Below are 19,500 nucleotides of genomic sequence, written 5' to 3'. Positions count from 1 at the left end.
ACACAGGGAGGGTGAAGGGTAAGCTGTGATGAAGTGAGAGAGTGGCATGGATACATATACACTACAAGATGTAAAATAGATAGCTAGTGAGAAGCAGCTGCATAGCACAGGGAGATCAGCTCGGTGCTTTGTGTCCACCTAGAGGGGTGGGAGGGAGACGCAAGAGGGATATATGTATGGGGATACATATATCCCTATACATATATGGGGATATATACATACTGATTCACTTTGTTATACAGCAGAAACTAACGTACCACTGTAAAGCAACTATACTCCAATAAAAATGTTAAAAAAAATACACTTGCATGTGTGGAAAGCAATGTATGTACAGATACAGGTTCTTCACTGTAACATGATATATAACAGCAAAAGACTGCGAATAGTGTAGATATCTATAGAGAGAGGATGGAGTAAATTATGAAATAAAATAAAACTTAATATTATTCAAAATCATGATATGGTGTTTTTTTTAAATAAAGATACACAAATTCTTCTATACTCTTCCCTTCAAGAGGTGGAGCCAAGCCCCCCATCCCTCACCCCATGAGAGTGGGCTGGACTTAGTAACTCACTTCTAACAAATAGAATACAGCAGAGCGGATGGTGTGTGATTCCCAAGCCTGGGACACAAAAGGCATTACATCTTCCTCCTTCCTCCTTCATCTTGGATCACTTCTTGGAGAAGCCAGCTGCCATGCCATAATGACGCTCAAGCAGACCTACAGAAAGGGCCAACAGCCAGCAAGGAACTGAGACCTCCTGCCAACAGCCATGTGAGTGAGGCATCTCAGAAGCAGATTCTCCAGCCCCAGTGAGGCCTTCACATGACAGCAGCCCTGGGCAGCATCCTGGCTGCAACCTCATGAGAGACCTTGAACCAGAAATACAAAGTATTCCTAACCCACAGGAACTGTGAGATAATACCTCACAGTATTCCTAACCCACAGGAACTGTGAGATAATAAATGTTCATTGCTTCAAGCTGTGAAATTTTGGGGTAATTTGTTATGCAGCAATAAATGATTAATATACATGGGTAAATATAACTTCTGAAAAAATATCACTTGCATTTTTAAAAATCTGTTTGCCTCCTATCAAAAGTCCTTTTGCATCATATTCAAATATGGCTACTGGCTCTATGGAACAACGATAATTACTTTCTAGCTATAGAAGAGAAACATTTCGTTAAACCTTAAGGAAAAAAAAAACCCTCATCAGCATCATCTGATTCACCTTACTTCCCAAATTATATGGATCTCAGTGGTGAAACCTATAATCTCAATTTGAAATGCAATTTAGAAAAAAATCAAGATCAAAGAAAAAATATTTTAAAAAACTGTTACTTGGCAGTCTGTCAACAATCTTTGGATATTCTATTTCATATGACAAACAAACTGTGCACTTTTAATAATAATCACTACCAGTAATTGAGTAACGTTCTAAGAGGTTTACATAATCCATTGCATGTAATCTTTGTTATAACCCCCAGTGAGTTATTGCTACCATCTTCGCTTTCAGATGAGGAAGTTAAGCTTTAGCAGGGCCAAATGTCACACAGCTGATAATGAGTAAAGCCACAATTTGAATACCCGCCCTTTGGACCTCACAGCCAGAACTTGTAAGCACTACTCTGTATTCCATGTAATAATGCCCGCAGTGTACTCCAGCTTAGGCTTTTGGTGAGATTGTGCTTTCGTCAAATAGTACCTGGGTCATTAACCAAGTACTCAGAACGTGTGTGGCACTGGGCGAAGCACTTAGGTGCGTTATTTCATTTCGTCCCCATGACCACCCTCTAAGCTAAGACTGTATTATCCCCATTTGACAAATGAGCTAACTGAGCCTCAGAGACTCCAGATTGCCTGAGGTCCAGGCAGTCTGAATCCAAAGCCCACTTCCACATATGATGCAAGTACAGAAAACCTACACATTCGTGATGATAAAAGTTTTTAATTTAAGAGGATGGAGGATGCATGGGAGATGCCCGTGTCCTTCCAAAGACAACCTCCTGTTAGGAAGCTTACAGAAAGAAAAGGAAAGAATTCTGCAACATTTCAGTCTCCACAGCCCCTGGGGGGTTTCAAAGCGGTTTTTCTAAGCATCTGTTGTAGTAGTCAATTCACTTGAAGTTTACAACCCACAGGACTGTTTTAAATTCTCTGAGAGCCAGGAGAACGAGTTCCCCATGTTTATCAATCCTTTGTCTTTTTGCAGTTTATTTATTCACTCATCAATATTTATTAAGCTCCTACAATGTGCCAAGCACTCTTCCAGGAGCTGGTTATGCAACAACAAACAAAAACGTAAAAATTCTTGCCCTCATGGGACTTATATTCCTATGGGTAGGAAAAAAGCGACAAAAAAATAAATGAATATGCTGTGGAGAAAAATAAAGCTTGGGTGGGGGGAGAACGAGGAACGTGAATGAGGGTTGCAATTTTAATTAGGCTGCTTAGAGAAAATCTCACGGAAAAGCTGCAAATTATTACTGTACATAAGTCGTGCAGACTCCAACGGTAATTTTTTCCTTGAATTAAAATGGTTATACGAATAATTGCCAAAGTTCATTTTCCTCGCACTGTTATAATCATTTAGGCAAAGTAGATGGGTAAGCAGGTGGGGCCCAAACTACTGAGATGGCTATCTGAATCCATTAGGAAAAACTGGATAATCAACTTTCTTTTTTTTCTGAATTATAGCCATTAGCTGATTTCCACATGGCATTCTAAGCCTTTCTTTCAAAAATCCTTTGATAACACAAGGCAAGAGCTCTCGTGGAAAAGAGAGGGTTAGTTTTACAGAGGCTGAGAATAACTTGCATAGAGGACGCCAGCAAGTCATGGCTATTCCTCAAAACTCCTGGGCAAAATTTTCTGACTTCGTACATTGTCATCCGGATATTTAGAGAATGGGAAGGAAAAAAGGAGCTAACGATCTTTTTCTCCCTAGTCTGGTCACATCCAAAGTGCAAAGGTCTAAAAGCCAGCTTGACCCGACTTAGCTGTGTGGCCTTGGAAAAACTTGGGCCTCATTTTCCCCATCTGAACCCAAAGGGATTGTGTCTAGAAGACAGCTATGACCTACGGTGACCCCAGCAGCAGGGTGTGCAAAGGCTTATCTGCTCCATCACGTTCTGCAGTTTTGGAAATTTTTAGATGGAAAATTTCTTCTCCTAGGGCCATCTAGTCCTTAGTATTCCATGCTCAGGGAGCAGTTCATAGAGTAACGTTATTAGCCCATCAAAACTCTCATTTGTGAGGGATGCCGGATAATAAAAATCATTGGCCTCTGCGGAAGCGTGAGTGAAACAGCGATGAGCTATCTTCAGTTGGGGGTACAGGACAGAAGGTCCTCCATATCATTTGGTCCTTCTCAGCACAGCAAACCAAAGATCCCTCCCTCTTCCTCCTACCTGCCCACCACACATACACACTGCTCCACACCGTGACAAAGAGCAATAGACAGTTTGGAGACCTGGAGGTCTCTTTAGCACCTGAAAGCTGCCATTCAGACCCTCTATCAGGAACCCATAGAAGCTTTTTGTAGTGAGACCTGTGGGACTGATCATGGTCTCCTGTTTCTCCAGTTGTAACTCTCCCTTCTCACCTCCATGGCCCATCAGAAAAGGAATGCCCACGTGTGTTTAGCTAGACTCTCAACAACTAGTGAGGATACCACCCTCTCTTACTTTGTTTTACCAGAGAGGAGCCTGCAACAATCCATCACCTTCCCCCTTCCCCTAGGCACTTTCATTCCATTTTGACAGGAGCCAATTCAGAGCCGAGTCTTTCCCTTCAGAACCTCCTTCCAGACCCCACAGGAAATCACTACACACCAAAGAGTGCACACACCCCAATGCTTCACACACACACACACACACACACACACACACACACACACACACACTTTTAGACTCTTCCCCATAATAATTCTTTACTTGATCAATAAAGGCACCAAGGGCTTCCCTGATGGCGCAGTGGTTGAGAGTCCGCCTGCCGATGCAGGGGACATGGGTTCGTGCCCCGGTCCTGGAAGATCCCACGGGCCACGGAGCAGCTAGGCCCGTGAGCCATGGCCGCTGAGCCTGCACGTCTGGAGCCTCTGCTCCGCAACGGGAGAGGCCACAAGAGTGAGAGGCCCGCGTACCGCAAAAATAAATAAATAAATAAATAAATAATAAATAAATAAAGGCACCAAACTCACAGGGATAGAAATATACAGATTTCTCAATTTCCTGACCGTGATGGGTTCTCTAAATACCACTTCTCAGTCACAGCTCCACATCCTTTTAGAGGAACATCCCCAAATGCCCTACTCTAACTTCCCAATTCCTTCCCCTCGCTTCCCCCACCTCATCTCAAGAATCAGAAAGAATTTCTACCAGTTACCTCACCCTGAATATTAAATCATTCATCACCACACAGACATGCACACACACATACATCCCAAGAAAAAAAGAGCTGAATTTTATTTACTATGTGTTTGTGTAATTTTGTGGTTTGTTGTTGATGGTTTTTTTTGTCTGTGTTTAACCAATTCACAAGGGCATCTGACTGAAAGAGATGAGCACAAGTCCAGGCACACTTGCACACATACATCTGTAGCCGTAAGAGAGCACACAGTTTAGGTACATACCTCATCACCCCCGCTGCTGCTCCCTTTCTCTGAAGGATGGGCTGGCAATCAAGGCAGAGCACAGTCCACAGAAAGCAGCCACAGCCCTGGTAACTGGTTGCTGTACTGATGTTAATGGAGTTCAAAAGCAAATGACGGCCCAGCTCTTTTGCAGGATCAGATTTGCTAGTTAATTAGCAATCAAGGTCTCCCTGAGGCAGTCATCCCTAAGACCTTGGGGCAAGAAGTAACCACCCTGACCCCTGGGGCACTGAATGTCTCTGCTGCAGTGAGGACGCTCCCTGTGCCTGGTAGCAGAACAAGACTGACACAAAGTGTAGATGATAAAGAGCAAAAAAACAATGATCCTGGTACCCCAGAAGAGCCCCATCTCTCCCAATGACCCCTAATCTCATCCACTGATCTGTGTTTGAAGGAAATAACTGAAAATGTTTTCAAAATAGTTTCTTCTTTTCCTGCCTCTAGGAGGGGTACCCTTAAGCTTTTTTGTGTTAAAGAGACCCTTTGGCCATCCGGTACCTCCTAGGGTACCTCTCTTGGAATTACACTTTTTTTAGAATTATATATATATATATATTTTTTTTTTTTTTCAGTACGCAGGCCTCTCACTGTTGTGGCCTCTCCCGCTGCAGAGCACAGGCTCCAGACGCGCAGGCTCAGCGGCCATGGCTCAGGGGCGCAGCCGCTCCATGGAATGTGGGATCTTCCCGGACCGGGGCACGAACCCGTGTCCCCTGCATTGGCAGGCGGACTCTCAACCACTGCGCCACCAGGGAAGCCCTTAGAATTACATTTTTAAATGCATGAGACAAAATACAAAATAAGCATACAAAAGAAACCAATTTCGTTGAATTACAGTTACTACAATACTTTTTAAATTGTAGTAATGTATGTTGTATTAACTAACAAATCTAGCAGCTGGTCTAATAGCTACTGCAGTTTCAAAATAGTGTAAACAGTATTTAGAGATTATCTTCAACATATAAAAGTATCCGTGACCTCTCTTGGAATAAAAGTCTTAGGTACTGCTCACACTACTGTGATTTGTGGCCTAACTTTATATTTTGAAAGACATATTAAATGTCAGTATTTCAGCAAAGAAAAAAACATAAACACTTTCCCCTTCCAAGTTCACCTGCTCTCTGAATTAAATGCACAAACCCCAGGTTAAGAACTCCAGTCTATTGCTAGGAAGACCCTCCCTCAAAGTAGGGCAGTGTCCTTGCCTGGGTGCCCCTCCAAGTGATGTCAGTAATCCATGAACCCCTTATTGCCAGTCCCAAGGAAATAAATACCAAAACTGAGGATAAATATTTAGAAGCTTCTATTGCCACTTGTCATGGTAACTTATGTCCATTGACCCTAATAATTAAAAACTGGAGTTTGTGTTTGTGTATATATATATATGTTTTTCAATTTTCTTTTTCTAGTAATTTATTTTTATTTTAAATTTACAAAAGTCTCAGTCTGTGACATAATGGAAATTTTTGTTTTTACAAAAACCTGATTTTTTACCACGGATCATTTTAAAAGCTCTGCTCAACTACTGTTATTCCTGGTCATTTGCTTTTATGGATCAGTGAAAATTCAAGAAAAACTTAGGCCAAGGGACCTAAATTTATAACCTGTGTATCACTGAGAAAAACTAAACAAATAACTAAATAAATAATGATCTATTATCATTATTTCATTGTGGACACAGACTATTAAAATGGAATGAATTTATCTTTTTGAAAAGTTCACTTTCTTGTCCTTATTTTTCTCATTTCATCGACCAACAGAGAAGGAAGCTCAGCTCAGTGCTCTGTGATGACCTAGATGGGTGGGACTGGGGGGGGGCAGTGGGAGGGAGGTCCAAGAGGGAGGAGACATAGGTATACATAGAGCTGATTCACTTCATTGTACAGCAGAAACTAACACAACATTGTAAAGCAATTATACTCCAATAAAAAATTAAATAAATAAATAAAAAGGGAGTTTGCGATTGACATGTACACACTGCTATATTTAAAATGGATAACCAACAAGGACCTACTGTATAGCACAGGGAACCCTGCTCAATATTCTGTAACAACCTAATTGGGGAAAGAATTTGAAAAAGAATAGGTACATGTATATACATAACTGAATCACTTTGTTGTACACCTGAAACTAACACAACATTGTTAACCAACTGTACTCCATATAAAACAAAACATTAAAAGAAAAAAAAGAAATGTTGGGAACCAGTAAGACCTGCAGACCAGGTCTGATATACTGCATTTGTTTGGCATCACAATGACAAAGAATTTTGAACTAAAAGAGGAAGAAAAGGAAAACTAAGGTGTACGGAGGCCTGTTGGGTACTGACGCCTTTTGCCGACATTATCTCATCAGTATTCACAACGGCCTGACAGCTGCAAGGGTCTGAACTGCCATGCGGATATTTGTCCACTCTGCATCAGAGCCCACGCAGACCGTTTAGTATTAGCCCGAACGAATTTCAAAGATTACCACGTACAGCCCCCTCATTTTACAGACGGGGAGCCTCGGATCTAACAATTTTGTGAGGTTTGCATTAGTCTAATAACGGAATGTAGTACGTGAGTGTTAACATTTAAAAAAGAAAAAATTTTGGCAGCTATATACTTTGCTCAAGGCCCTGTACTACTCACTGACTCTATGATGTTGCCTGACTAGAGCTTTTGAAAAGTGTAGCCACTGGATTTAAAAAAGAGATGATTCAGGACAGACCAATGTACAGAACTGTGATGCTGAGAGTGGTTTGTGACCCTGGTGACACAGCCTTACTTGAGCCTGAGGAGGTCAGGAAAACATGTCTGTCTGGGAGCCATGGGGGCCATGCAACTATGAGAACTAGTAATGTGAGGACAAAGCCTCCTCCTCAGAACTCTCCAGCCAAGCCCCTTCCCCAGACCCTGTGGCCCCATGTCTGGATCACGCAGGAGCTCGGGGGCCTCCTCCCTCCTTCCAACCCCTGAAAATATGATAACCACTTCCTAAACACAAGTCAATTCAATGTTTAGTTATTATACGTGTGCTATAAACAAGCATCTATCAGAATAGCAATGACAGCAATATTTATGGAACACTGATATGGCCCATGCATTATGTTAAATGAGTCACAGGCATGATTTCAATTTCTCCTCATAATTACACTATGAGGCAGTGACTGTTATCACCCCAGTTTTACAGCTGAGAACCCTGAGGCACAAAGAGCGACTGCCCGAAAGCTGTGTAACTAACAAGAGGTGAAACCAGAATGCAAGCGCAGGCAGTCTGGTCGAGCCTACGCTGGAACACAAATGTGAGTGCTGCCTCCGTAACCCCACAGCCCAGAGCATGTAAGAAGTCAAATGGCTACGCTACAAAAGACAAGGCAGCACTGACAAATGTCACTGGAAAAAGAACACTCCCATTGGGGAGGGACAGGAAAGAAAGAAATTAAAGGCCAAGATAGATGGGAGTGGGAAAGGAGGAGAGACGTTAAGATTTTGGGGGCTAAGGGATCAGCATAAGCAAGGCACAGAGGTAAGAAAGAATGGGACCTGCTTCAGAAACTGCAGCAGAAAGACGAGGGAAGACAGTTGTGGGAAAGTCAGGAACATTATTGGAAAAGTACCCTAGAGTCGCCGCATCACCGAGATTCTGTTAACAAGAAGACTTCCACCAGCAACAGGGACCCATCACAGGCTGTCATAAACATGAAATAGATTTCTGAGCCCAGGGTTTCTCTGCCTAGGACTCAACGTGCGATTATCTGTCTCTGTGAGTCTTTACTCAGAATATTACTTCTTCCCACACCTCCAAACAGAACAAGACATATCCATAGGGAACACTGAGAGCTGTACAAGCTGCATGTCCACTGGAGTGGCCCCAAAGTATGGAACTCTGCTACCCTGAGATCCTCCATGGGCATTCCCTGAAGACCAAAGAGTCAGTGGATCACAGTCAATCCTGGGCAAGAACACCCGTCTCTCCCTGTGCAACTTTCCCAAAACAAAACTTTACTCAGGCTTCTCTTCTAAAACCTAAAATAGCCATGGTCTAGTTCTCACGATAAATCACACTTTTCTCTCTTTAAGGCCCTCACTGTCATTTTGACTCCACTACTCCAGTGTTTTTCATTATGCACCAGTCAACTTGGCTCATGGCTGCTTCTGCATTTTTGCCTGAGGGCAGCCCTCCACCAGGGCTGTGTCTACATCCTCTTGTCCTGTTTTCTGTGAAAACCCCTCTCCTATTGCAAAGCCAAGTTTAAAATCCACTTGGTCATGAAATTTTCTCCAAACACTCAATTCACATTGACGTTTCCTCTTTTCTGAACTACTGAAGTAATAGTACATTCAAGAATAGTGTTCTGTCTTATGGGTGAACATACCCCAAAGTGCTCAGGGGAAAGCTAGCCTCTCATCAAGTCCCTGCTGGCTGAGTTCCCTCAGAGTCTCCCCAAAGCCAGACCCACGTGAGGAGCCTATTCTGACCTCCTGAGTGGAGAAGGGACAGCTGAGCCCCAGTGTGTGTTCTCCATCCTCCTAGCATCGAACATGGCAATGGATTCTCCCTTCTTGGAATAAAATCCTTATGAAAAGATACTCATCGGTCTGGATTTTACCAGCAATGGACTGTGGGTGGGTTAGATAATCCTGAAAGTATTCCTAAATAAGCTTATTAAAATCTGAAACAGGTAGATGTAACATTGAAATCAAGTTAAATCATCTTTTGGACACTGTTTCCATGTTAAGTCTTCAGCTGGTGGTTTAGTAGTCCCCTGCATGGTGTCATAGAAAGAGCATGGGGTTTGGAAACAAACTAGCTGGGGTCTGAATATTGGATTCTCTGCTTACTTTCCACAGACCTTGGGCAGTCATTTCAATGCTCTGAAGCTCAATTGCCCTCTCTGTACATTAGGGGTGAGAATATGTGTGACATATATTATTTTGTGCGTAAGCTGAGATAATAAGTCCCTGATATCCAGTGTCGGTTTCCCAGTCCCTCCCTAACTTGTCTTTTCTGAAAATAAAGTCAAATAAAACCCAGAAAGCGGTCGCATTAGCTTAAATTCTGTTAACAACTCCTCCTTCAGTTCATCCACCCCCAGAAAGAGCCTCACTAGCCTGGGCCGGAGGAGGTGTTCTCTTGCATCCATGGACCACCGACAGACAAGGGCGGAGCATCAGTGCCTCCCACGGGGAACCACAGGCTGAGGGGGAAAAGCAGCCCAGCCCATGACTTTGTTCTCCATGGCTCCTTAACATTCCTTCTTCCCCCATCTCTCCCCCCGCCCCACTCCCAAGCACATGCCATCTCCACACCTTCTTGTCACAAAGCATCTCTCACAGCCTCCACAGCCTACAAAATTGTATAAATTGTACCTCTTTCTTTTTATCGCAACCGAGTTCCTTCTTTCATTCCCAAAATAAGCTCTTCACATCAGACACTATCTGGCAACGGAGAAGTTGCTTAGAGTGAGAGTGATTTCCCTGCCCAGAAATGTTCAAAGAAAGGTGAAAATAAAAGAGACTTATAATGGGCATTACAACATTTCCTTCTCTTGTGAAATACCTATTATTCAGCAGTTTTACACGACCTTTCATCCTTTCCTACCTCACCCTCACAGACAGGAGTACGTGCAAACACTGGTGTGAGTCCAAGGAGAGAGTTATTAGGAATAATATATTACTTAGTATTCACCTGTTAGTAATAAAACTTTATATTTGTATAATACATTGCAGTTTTCAGAGCACTTTAATCTGTATTATCTCTCTGATCACATAAAGAAATAGAGCAGGAATTTTTAATCCCCATGTATAATGAGGAAACAAACTAAGAAAAATGACTTGCTAAAGGTCACTCAAATACTGGCCAAGTCGAACTAGTGCTAACTTAGTTTCAATCTAGTAATCCAGCGTTCACAGAGTCTGAAGTCGGTAAATCCAGAAATTGCTTTTTCAGACTAAATACTTGTTCATTTATGCAACAGATTCAAAGTTCACTCTCCACCACGTATCCCAAAGAGGAAAGCTCAGATCCCATCCATTATCAAATGCTACCATCCTTTCCTCACAGATGGATACTTAAGTCCAAAGCTTGTCCTAGAGATTTCTACCATTTCCTCCATGGCTCCCCTACCCCACGTCCAGGGAACCGGCCCAATCCTGTAAGGGACCCCAATACAGTCCTAACTCACCAGTTACAGCTGACTGGACCAGCACTGGACAGCTGATCCAACCTGGTCCAATTGGATTCTCTCTCCCGGAAATTAGGATTTGAGACACAGAGTCTGAATCATATTCAGGCTGTGGGATCATGTCATGTTACTGAGAGGCAGAAATTAAGGTTTTACTGAAAATACCTGTTTCCCCAAAGGAGAACAGGATAGACATATGGAAAGAAGCAGGAGTAAGAGATTATTCAAACCCAAAGAAGAAAAAGTAAAGAGACTAGCTACCAGTATTTTTCCTATTTCTGTTAAGACCAATACACAACAGAATTTCAGGTGATTCTCCTGCTTCTTCACCAAAATACTACTTCTACAATTACTACCACCACTGCTTCTACTACTAACCACCATCATCACCACCATCATCACCACCACCACCATCACCACCATGACCATCACCACTATCACCATCAACACCACCATTATCACCACCACCACTACCACCATCACCACCACCATCACCACCATCACCACCACCACCACCACCACCACCACCACCACCACCATTACCACCACCACCACCACCATTATCACCACCACCACCACCATTATCACCATCACCACCGCCACCATCACCACCATCATCACCACCATTACCACCACCACCATCACTACCACCATCATCACCATCACCACCACCATCACCACCATCACCATCACCACCACCACCACCATCACCATCACCACCACCATCACCAGCATCACCATCAACATCATCCCTTCCTGCAGCCATGTACTGTGAGTTTCTATACCTGGCAACCAAATAGTCTCTGATGGCCCTGCTATGGCAGGCTCTCATTGTCTCTCTCTGTCCAGTGTAAATACTTTCAACAGAAATTTCTAACCACTCCAGTCCAACCTACAAGCAACATATTGGCAACACTTTGCTGACTTCTACAACCACTTGCAACTGTAGGACCTTCAAATCCCCACAAAGTCCCTCTGAATTATATGGCCTCCCTATAGAATTGTGCCTTTTAGTTCAGGAATACACGTAATCTAGGGGTATGTGGTGACACACTGAGAGGTACATAACACATCTTCTTGGAAAATCAACTTTAGTCAAAGTCCTTGGAGAGGAACAGGCAATTTGAATCAATATTTGGAATTATGAAAAATATGGCAGTATAAAGTAATGGCATGCATAATTTTTTTCAACATAAAACACTGCATTTACAGAAATTTTCCTGTGAGCCTGCTTCCCCCAGGTCCCCACCCCAGGGGAAACTGTGAAAAGCAAGCCATAGGGAATGTCTTCAAGGCGCCAATAATGTCTCACAGCCACACACAGGCTCTGGCTGTCGCTGTTGCCCTCTTCTCTGGCTTGGCCTCCCTCCCCCACACACTCCCTCGCCATCCGCTCTCTGGGAATCTCCGTGTCACACCATCTCCCCTGTCTCTGCTAGACAGTGACCCTCGAAGTGTCCCTGCTGCTCCGTGCTCTCTTCCTTTCGCCATTACAGAGAAACAGAACAGGGCTGATGTCATCCAGCGTCTCACAGCTCTATCAGCTTTTACTTAAAACCTCCTCTTCCATAATTCATATTAGTGGACAAAATAAAGCTCAGAAAGGGGCCTGAGCACCTTCTAAAGCAATCCCTACCCACAGGTCCCTGCTGGGGAAAGTGACCCAGGTATGTCCCTAATCACAAGACTCCGTGCTGGCACCTGTGCTGACTGGACCTGGGCCGGGCACTAACCCAAGACAGCCAGACTGGCATCTCCAGACACCGCCCGCCGTGTGAGCACCAGACAACCCAGATTCTCCTTCTGAATGGAACGCAGAGAATCTGCAGCAGGATCGGTTAGTTGCAAGAGCAAAACTGAAAGGTAGAGAAACAGAAATAAGAGCTGTGTGAGACCATCTTTACCCTCATCTCCCCTGGCGTGACCTCTCTGCCCTCCTCCCTCTGACAGTTCAAAATGGACAGGATATGCTTTAAATGCAGGAAGCAGAGACGTCCTTCCTTTTGTTTCCTCTCTTGCGCTTCCTGTTTTCTGCCTCTTCGTGACAAACGAACCTAGACACAGGGCAGGCTGCCTTTCCCTCTGTCCACTTCCTTGCTTCACATCCCCAGATGGGCAAATGGACTCAGAGCCCTTCTCACAGGCAAGTTATCAGTTAGTCATTGCGTTCAGCTTCCAGTCACAGTGGCCCAAGCATTGTGACTTAAAGACAGAAAGATATTACCTTTCTCACTTTCTCTGCTCTCTCTGGAGCACAGTAGTCACTGGTGTGGTTTCACAAACTCAGAAACTTAGGATTGAGATTCTCTTGGCTTTTCGCTCATGGTTGGAGCTCCAACCGTAACATCTTAGTTCAGGCACAGAAAGAAGAAAAGGAGACAAGGGCTTTCTAAAAAATCCCACCCAATGCCTTCTTCTTGTGTCTCATTGGCTACTCTTATCTGAAGGAAAGATGGGAAATGCAGTTTATTTTTAGTTAATATTGACATACCCAATAACACAGGGGTTCTGTTGGCAATGAAAAGGAGAGAACTAATAGTCTGCAGGCAATTAGCAATAACTACCATGAACAGAATGGCAAGTTGGATGCGTGGATTCTGCCTAGGTCTGCTGCATGCTCCAAACCAAGTTGTACCAGAGTTCCACCTTGGGAGCTTTCAGACGCTGGTCTAGCTTTCAATAAAGTAACACACACCCTACACCCCATTTCCCTGCTGCTCCTCTCATGTAATCGGAGTGATTGGCAGAGCTGGATTTGGGAATTCCCGGGACTCTTGGCTACATGCCATCTAAAAGCATCAACATCCTAACTCCTCACTTAGTAACCTTGGCCAAGATATCTAACTAACCTTCCTGAAACTCCATTTTGTCATCAGTAAAATGGAAGTATCACTACACTCTTCACACAGCAACTCTGAGATTAAAGGACATTCAGCCTGCCATAGCATGATAAATGGTGTCTAAAATTTCCCTTCTGTGACATACGCGTCACATTACTGCAGGAGTAAATCAATGACTGGGGTGAGCCTGCACGGAGAGCAGGCCAGGAATTCCAGGTCTCACAGTGGCCTGGCGCACCTCGTGGCAGCTGTTGAGTAATGATAGGAAGATTCTGGATCCCAAGCTGGCTTTGACTTGGGAAAATGGGAGGGATTACATGACTCTTCAGTTCGATTATCTGGGGAGTTCGGAGACACAAGACTCATCCGCAGGTGCCATGCTTCCTAAGAGCAACTTACCTGTTCTTTCCCACTGGTCTCAGACAACCCTCGGAGGCAGGAGATAGACAGGCCCCAGGCTGAGCAGCTGGAGTCTGTCCCCTGTGGACAGATAGTCCAAGATAAATATAATGGCAGGAGCAGGGAGGACCTGAGTGCCGCCCAGATAAAAGATAAAGAGACCACATATTTCCATTCTTGAGGTCAAGGAGACTTACCCAACTACACAGGAGCAGAAAGGCTCCTCGGGGGCTAAAAAGGGAGGGGGCGCCACCCCATAATAGGTGGTGTCAACCTTCCCATAGGCCTCTGTGCTGGAATCCATCTTGGCTAAGAGATGCACAGGCACACAGGGGAGGACCCGGAGTTAAACCAAATACGGACTCAGAGCCAGGCAAAGCGAGATGATTGGCCAGAGGAAACCCAGAAGAAATGCCCACATAAGTGATTCAAACCACCACGGAGGCGCGACTCTCTCTCTGAGCCAGCCCGTGTGCGCCTATTCACAGGTACTTTTTTCCTCCTAATAAACACTTTACTTGTTTCACTACTTTCCATTTCTTTGCTGAAATTTATTTCTACAAAGCAGACAAGCCAGGGACTTCTCACTGGCCACTGGCCCTCATGGTCTAGTGGCTAGGATTCAGCGCTCTCACTGCTGTGGCCTGACTTCAATCTCTGGTCAGGGAACTGAGACCTTGCTTCAAGCCACTGCAGGCCGAGGCCACCCAAGATCACCTCCATAACTGTCTAACCACAGGGTAAGAACTGAAGCCAGTCCCTAGGTAGGAATGGGGGCAGGTGCCAGACGAGAAGAAGCCAATCATGGATCACTTTATATTATAATTCTCACAGAAGTGAAAGAAACAGTCTTGGTCAGGAGCCCAGCCCCTCCAGTCTCACCTGCTACAAGGCAGCACTGGCCTCGTCTCACCCATCAGAGCACAGGGCTTCTTCCTACCCTGGCACCTTCCTGGGGGCAATATCCTCCATCGTCACCATGGCCCTACTTCAGAACAACACCATCCCAGTCATCTGTTTCCTGTCAGCTATCTGTCCCGTTAACATTAAATTGTTTCTTTCATTTACCTCTCTTATCTCAAGTCGTTTAGCCGTACTTTCCCATCTAAATTAAAATGATCTCTCTCCCTGAGGAATACACTCTTTCACGTATAAACTGCCATTTCTTCACAATTCCTGTTGTCTTGGCTTCCTTTCTCAAGGCCTCATGGGACTGCCCTGCTGTCTCTCCCCCTCCACCCCTTTGCTTTGCATCTAGATAATTAAGTAGGTGAGGGAGAGTGAGGTTGCAGGGACTGAGGAATCTCAGCTCAGTGATGTTCAAACAGGAAGCTCACTTTGTTCTCAGAAACGTACATACTTTCTTAAAATAGCCAAGATATGAAAGCAACCTAAGTGCCCATTCACACATGAATGGATAAAGAAGATGTGATGTGTGTGTGTGTGTATATATATAGAGAGAGAGAGAGAGAGTGTGTGTGTGTGAAATACTACTCAACCATAAAGAAGAATGAAAATTTGCAATTTGCAACAACATAGATGGACCTGGAGAGTATTCTGCTTAGCGAAATAAGTCAGAGCACAACAAATATTGTATGTTTTCACTTACATGTGAAACCTATATATATTTGGTGAGAACATTTAAGTTTTACTCTCTAAGCAAATTTTATTAATACAATTCAATGTTATACATTGTATGTTATACACTGGATCCTCAGACTTTATTTGTACCCTTTTACCAACCTCTCCTTATTTCTCCCACCTCCCAACCACTGGCAATCACTGTTTTACTCTTTGTTTCTATGTTTGACTCTTTTTCTCGTATTCCACATACAGTAGAAGTGATACCACGCACTATTTGTCTTTCTCTGTCCGGCTTATTTCACTTCGCACAATGTCCTCATGGTCCATCCATGTTGTCGCAAATCACAGGACTCCCTTTTTCTCATGCCTGAATAATATTCCACCGTATCCATTCATCCATTAACGGACCCTTGGGTTGTTGCCGTATCTTGGCTATTGTGAATAATGCTGCAACGAACATGGGAATGAGGACATATCTTTGAGATCCTTTTGCATTCCCTTTGGATATATACCCAGAAGAGGAACTGCTGGATCATATGATAGTTCTATAACTAGCATTTATTGATTGGACGTCATGTGCCAAGCATAATCCCAGTCATGTTACATGTGTCAATTCGGGTCATCCTCCCAACCCTCTGAGGTAGCCATTATTTTGTTCGTCATCTCTATTTCATATGAGATGAGTGAAGAGGGTTCAATAACTTGCCAAGTTCTCACAGAGAGGAAGCAGCAGAGCCAGGCCTTGACCTGAAAGAGCCTGGCTCTAGAGCCCACACTCTGAACACAGAGCGCCCTTCAGAGGAGGACATCTGAGAAGGGACAGAGGCTCTGATTATGTACACAGGACCCTCTAGGGCACTGTGAAAACTTGGCTGATACGGTGAAGGAGATGGGGGGCCCTGAAAGGTTTGAACAGAGCAATGACATGATCTTAGTTATATGTTAACAGGATCGCTATTGCTGCTTTGTAGAAAGTGGGGTATGGGAGGGAGGGTGGGAAGCAGACAGAGCAGTTGTAAGGCTTCGGCAATGATCCAGGCCAGATACCCACCCCCTACCCCTTCATAGCAAGATGCTGGCCTTGTTCATGTTAATACTCCTCTTGCCAAGCACAGTACCTGGCATAATAATGATGGTTGAATGAAATCTTTGGCAATGGCAGTCATACTAGTCATACAGGGGAGGAACCATGCACTTGTCCATATTAAAAACATAGTCTATGATCAGTCACCCTCAGGGGTGATAGAAGGCATGCAAATGGAGAGAGGCACCATCTCAAAGCCTAGTTCACAGAGAATATATGCTTTGCCTGCTGCCAGTTTCCTTAAAACCCATAAGCAAATCCTGCTCTCCTCTCCACTCATGTGGGTCCAGATGGGCATGCAAAACTGGGCTTGGGAAATCAAGACCTTGTCTTATTTGCATCCCTCATGCCAGGCCATGGTCCTCTGGGAAGGCTGTTGTTACAGAAACACCTGGGTTTATTCAAAGCTTCTGCATCACCCAAGAGATAGAACCATCACTCTTCTACTCTTATGATGAGTCTTTGTGTGTATCCAAGAGATATTCTAAAGCAACAATATCCCTCTAAGTTTACTGTCAGAACGTTTTATGCACTCACTCTGGGATAGCTCTAGAGCAAGAGCTGGATGTCTTGTAAAGGAAAGGTCGTGGCTCAGAATGTACACTTACCCTTCTCTGCTGGGCGGTGTTTGAGTCTTAGATTAGCCAAGTAAGAAGAGACATCATGGTGACTCTGACTGCCACTGTAACTGTGCCCTATGAAGTCAGGAATGCATTTCTGTTCTTTTCAGTCCTGGAGTTTGCAGTAGGGATCCTGGTCAATGCCTTCATTTTCTTGATGAATTTTTGGGTCGTGGTGAGGAGGTGGCCACTGAGCAACTGTGATCTTGTCCTGCTGAATCTCAGCCTCACCTGGCCTTTCCTACACGGGCTGCTCTTTCTGGATGCCATCCAGCTTACCCACTTCCAGTGGGTAAAAGACCCGCTGGGCCTCTGCTACCAGACCACCCTCATGCTCTGGATGCTCGTAAATCAAGCTGGCCTCTGGCTCACCACTTGCCTTAGTCTCCTCTACTGCTCCAGGACTGTCCATTTCTTTCACACCTTCCTCCTCCGCTTGGCAAGCTGGATCTCCAGGAAGATCCCCCAGATGCTCCTGGGTGCTATTTTTTCCTCCTGTGTCTGCACTGTTCTCTATTTGTGGGACTTTTTCAATAGATCTCACTTCTCAGTTGCAACCATGCTACTCATGAATAACAATACTCAATTGAGAAACTGAGAAAACTCAATTTCTTTCATTCCTTCCTCTTCTGCAGCCTGGGGTCCACCCCTTCTTTCTTGCTTTTTCTGGTTTCTTCTGGGGTGTTGATTGTCTCCCTGGGGAGGCACATGAGGACAAGGAGGGCCAAAACCAGAGACTCTCGGGACCCCAGCCTGGAGGCCCACATCAAAGCACTCGGGTCTCATCTCTTTCTTCTGCCTGTATGTGGTGTCCTGCGCTGGCTTCATCTCGGTGCCTTTGCTGATGCTGTGGCACAACAAGATCGGGGTCATGGTCTGTGCAGGGATACTGGCAGCCTGCCCCTCGGGGCACACAGTCATCCTGATCTCAGGCAATGCCAAGCTGAAGAGAGCCGTGGAGACCATTCTGCTCCGGGCTCAGAGCAGCCTAAAGGTAAGGGCGGACCGCAAGGCAGATCCCAGGATGCCAGATCTATGTTGAGAGTGGACACGAAACGGGCTCTTCATAACTATGCCTCTGATTGTTCATAAAGCCTTCAGAAACCGATTCCAATTTCTTTTCTAAAGTATAACTCCAAGTCTCTCTACTTTACATCCATGATCCCACCCACAGGAGAATAAAATAATTAAAGCTCTACACATGGCCTAGGCAAGTATAATGGCATTGGTTGTCTAGGTGTGTCTTGATAAAATGAACAAAATAGAGAAGTGAAGTGCTCAGTGTAAATTCTTTGTATACTATAGCTTACTAGTGCTTGATATGAGCCAAACCATGAGAAATCACCTCTTACGAAATGATATCTAAATCCCAAGATAGCATGGTTGGTTTTTCACATGACTGCTATTTCTTAACATGAGCGCTAGTGGGACTTCCCCGGTGGTCCAGTGGTTAAGACTCCGCGCTCCCAAAGCAGGGGCCCTGGATTCGATCCCTGGTCAGGGAACTAGATCCCGCAAGCCGCAACTAAGATCTGGCACACCAAATAAATAAATATTTTTTTAAAAAAATAGGTGCTAGCATATAATATTTAAACATATTCACTACTATGGCAATTATATTATCCTCCTCAAGCTCCACATATTCATGGAAACACAGATATGAAAAGACAAACTTGGAAGAGAAAGGTGTCATCACTTCAGCTTCAAGAGGTACTACATGAAAACGCCTACAGGAACCAGAGGATGGGTCGTTTTGCCTGAAAATGCACTGATTCAGAAATGTACATTCACCTGCTTTAGAGTGGGAGACAAAGACGGGTAGATACTTGCTCAGTGGGTGCCTGTGTGTGTCTCCTGGCTCTACTCCACTTGCTCATGAGGACAGTGCTTTGCCTGGTGCCAAGCACCGGTCAGTCTAGTTGGGGAACCTACCAAAATAGCCTCGCTAAAAGGCCTATTTGTGGAGACCGGCATTCTCTGCCTGCCTGCCAGGAATCTAGCCGGGAAGGCTTTCCTCAAATCACATCCTAAATGGCTCAGCAGAGAGAAAGGTATACCAGACACAGATCTTTATGGGCTTCAACCCAGCCCAGCCTGGTTCTGCCGGCTGTGGGTGCTGCCGAGTACTGCTTCCTCCTCCCAGGAC

General features: G+C 44.5%; 2 protein-coding genes across 5 annotated transcripts in view; one reads left to right on the top strand and one right to left on the bottom strand.

Annotated features, from left to right (window-relative positions):
- The window catches only part of MGAM (maltase-glucoamylase), a 129,917-nt gene that overhangs the window by 91,663 nt on the left and 18,754 nt on the right, over positions 1 to 19,500 (bottom strand). For 3 of the 4 annotated variants that reach the window (XR_012334124.1, XM_033863383.2, XM_073810020.1), the window contains exon 2: positions 14,067 to 14,147. The gene's annotated coding sequence lies outside the window, so the exon portion shown is untranslated. Of the gene's footprint in view, positions 1 to 10,012; positions 10,115 to 14,066; positions 14,148 to 19,500 lie in introns of those variants that run through there. The other variant, XM_019933851.3, reaches the window with a different exon arrangement.
- Positions 17,398 to 18,396, top strand: TAS2R38 (taste 2 receptor member 38). The gene is given in 3 exon segments (XM_019933843.2): positions 17,398 to 17,941; positions 17,944 to 18,130; positions 18,132 to 18,396. Coding segments are annotated over 3 exon segments (996 nt in total).

This window comes from Tursiops truncatus, chromosome 9 (assembly GCF_011762595.2).
Source record: "Tursiops truncatus isolate mTurTru1 chromosome 9, mTurTru1.mat.Y, whole genome shotgun sequence".
Lineage (NCBI taxonomy): Eukaryota > Metazoa > Chordata > Mammalia > Artiodactyla > Delphinidae > Tursiops > Tursiops truncatus.
The sequence above is the reverse complement of the archived record's forward strand: the minus strand, read 5'-3'. Positions and strand labels throughout refer to the sequence as shown.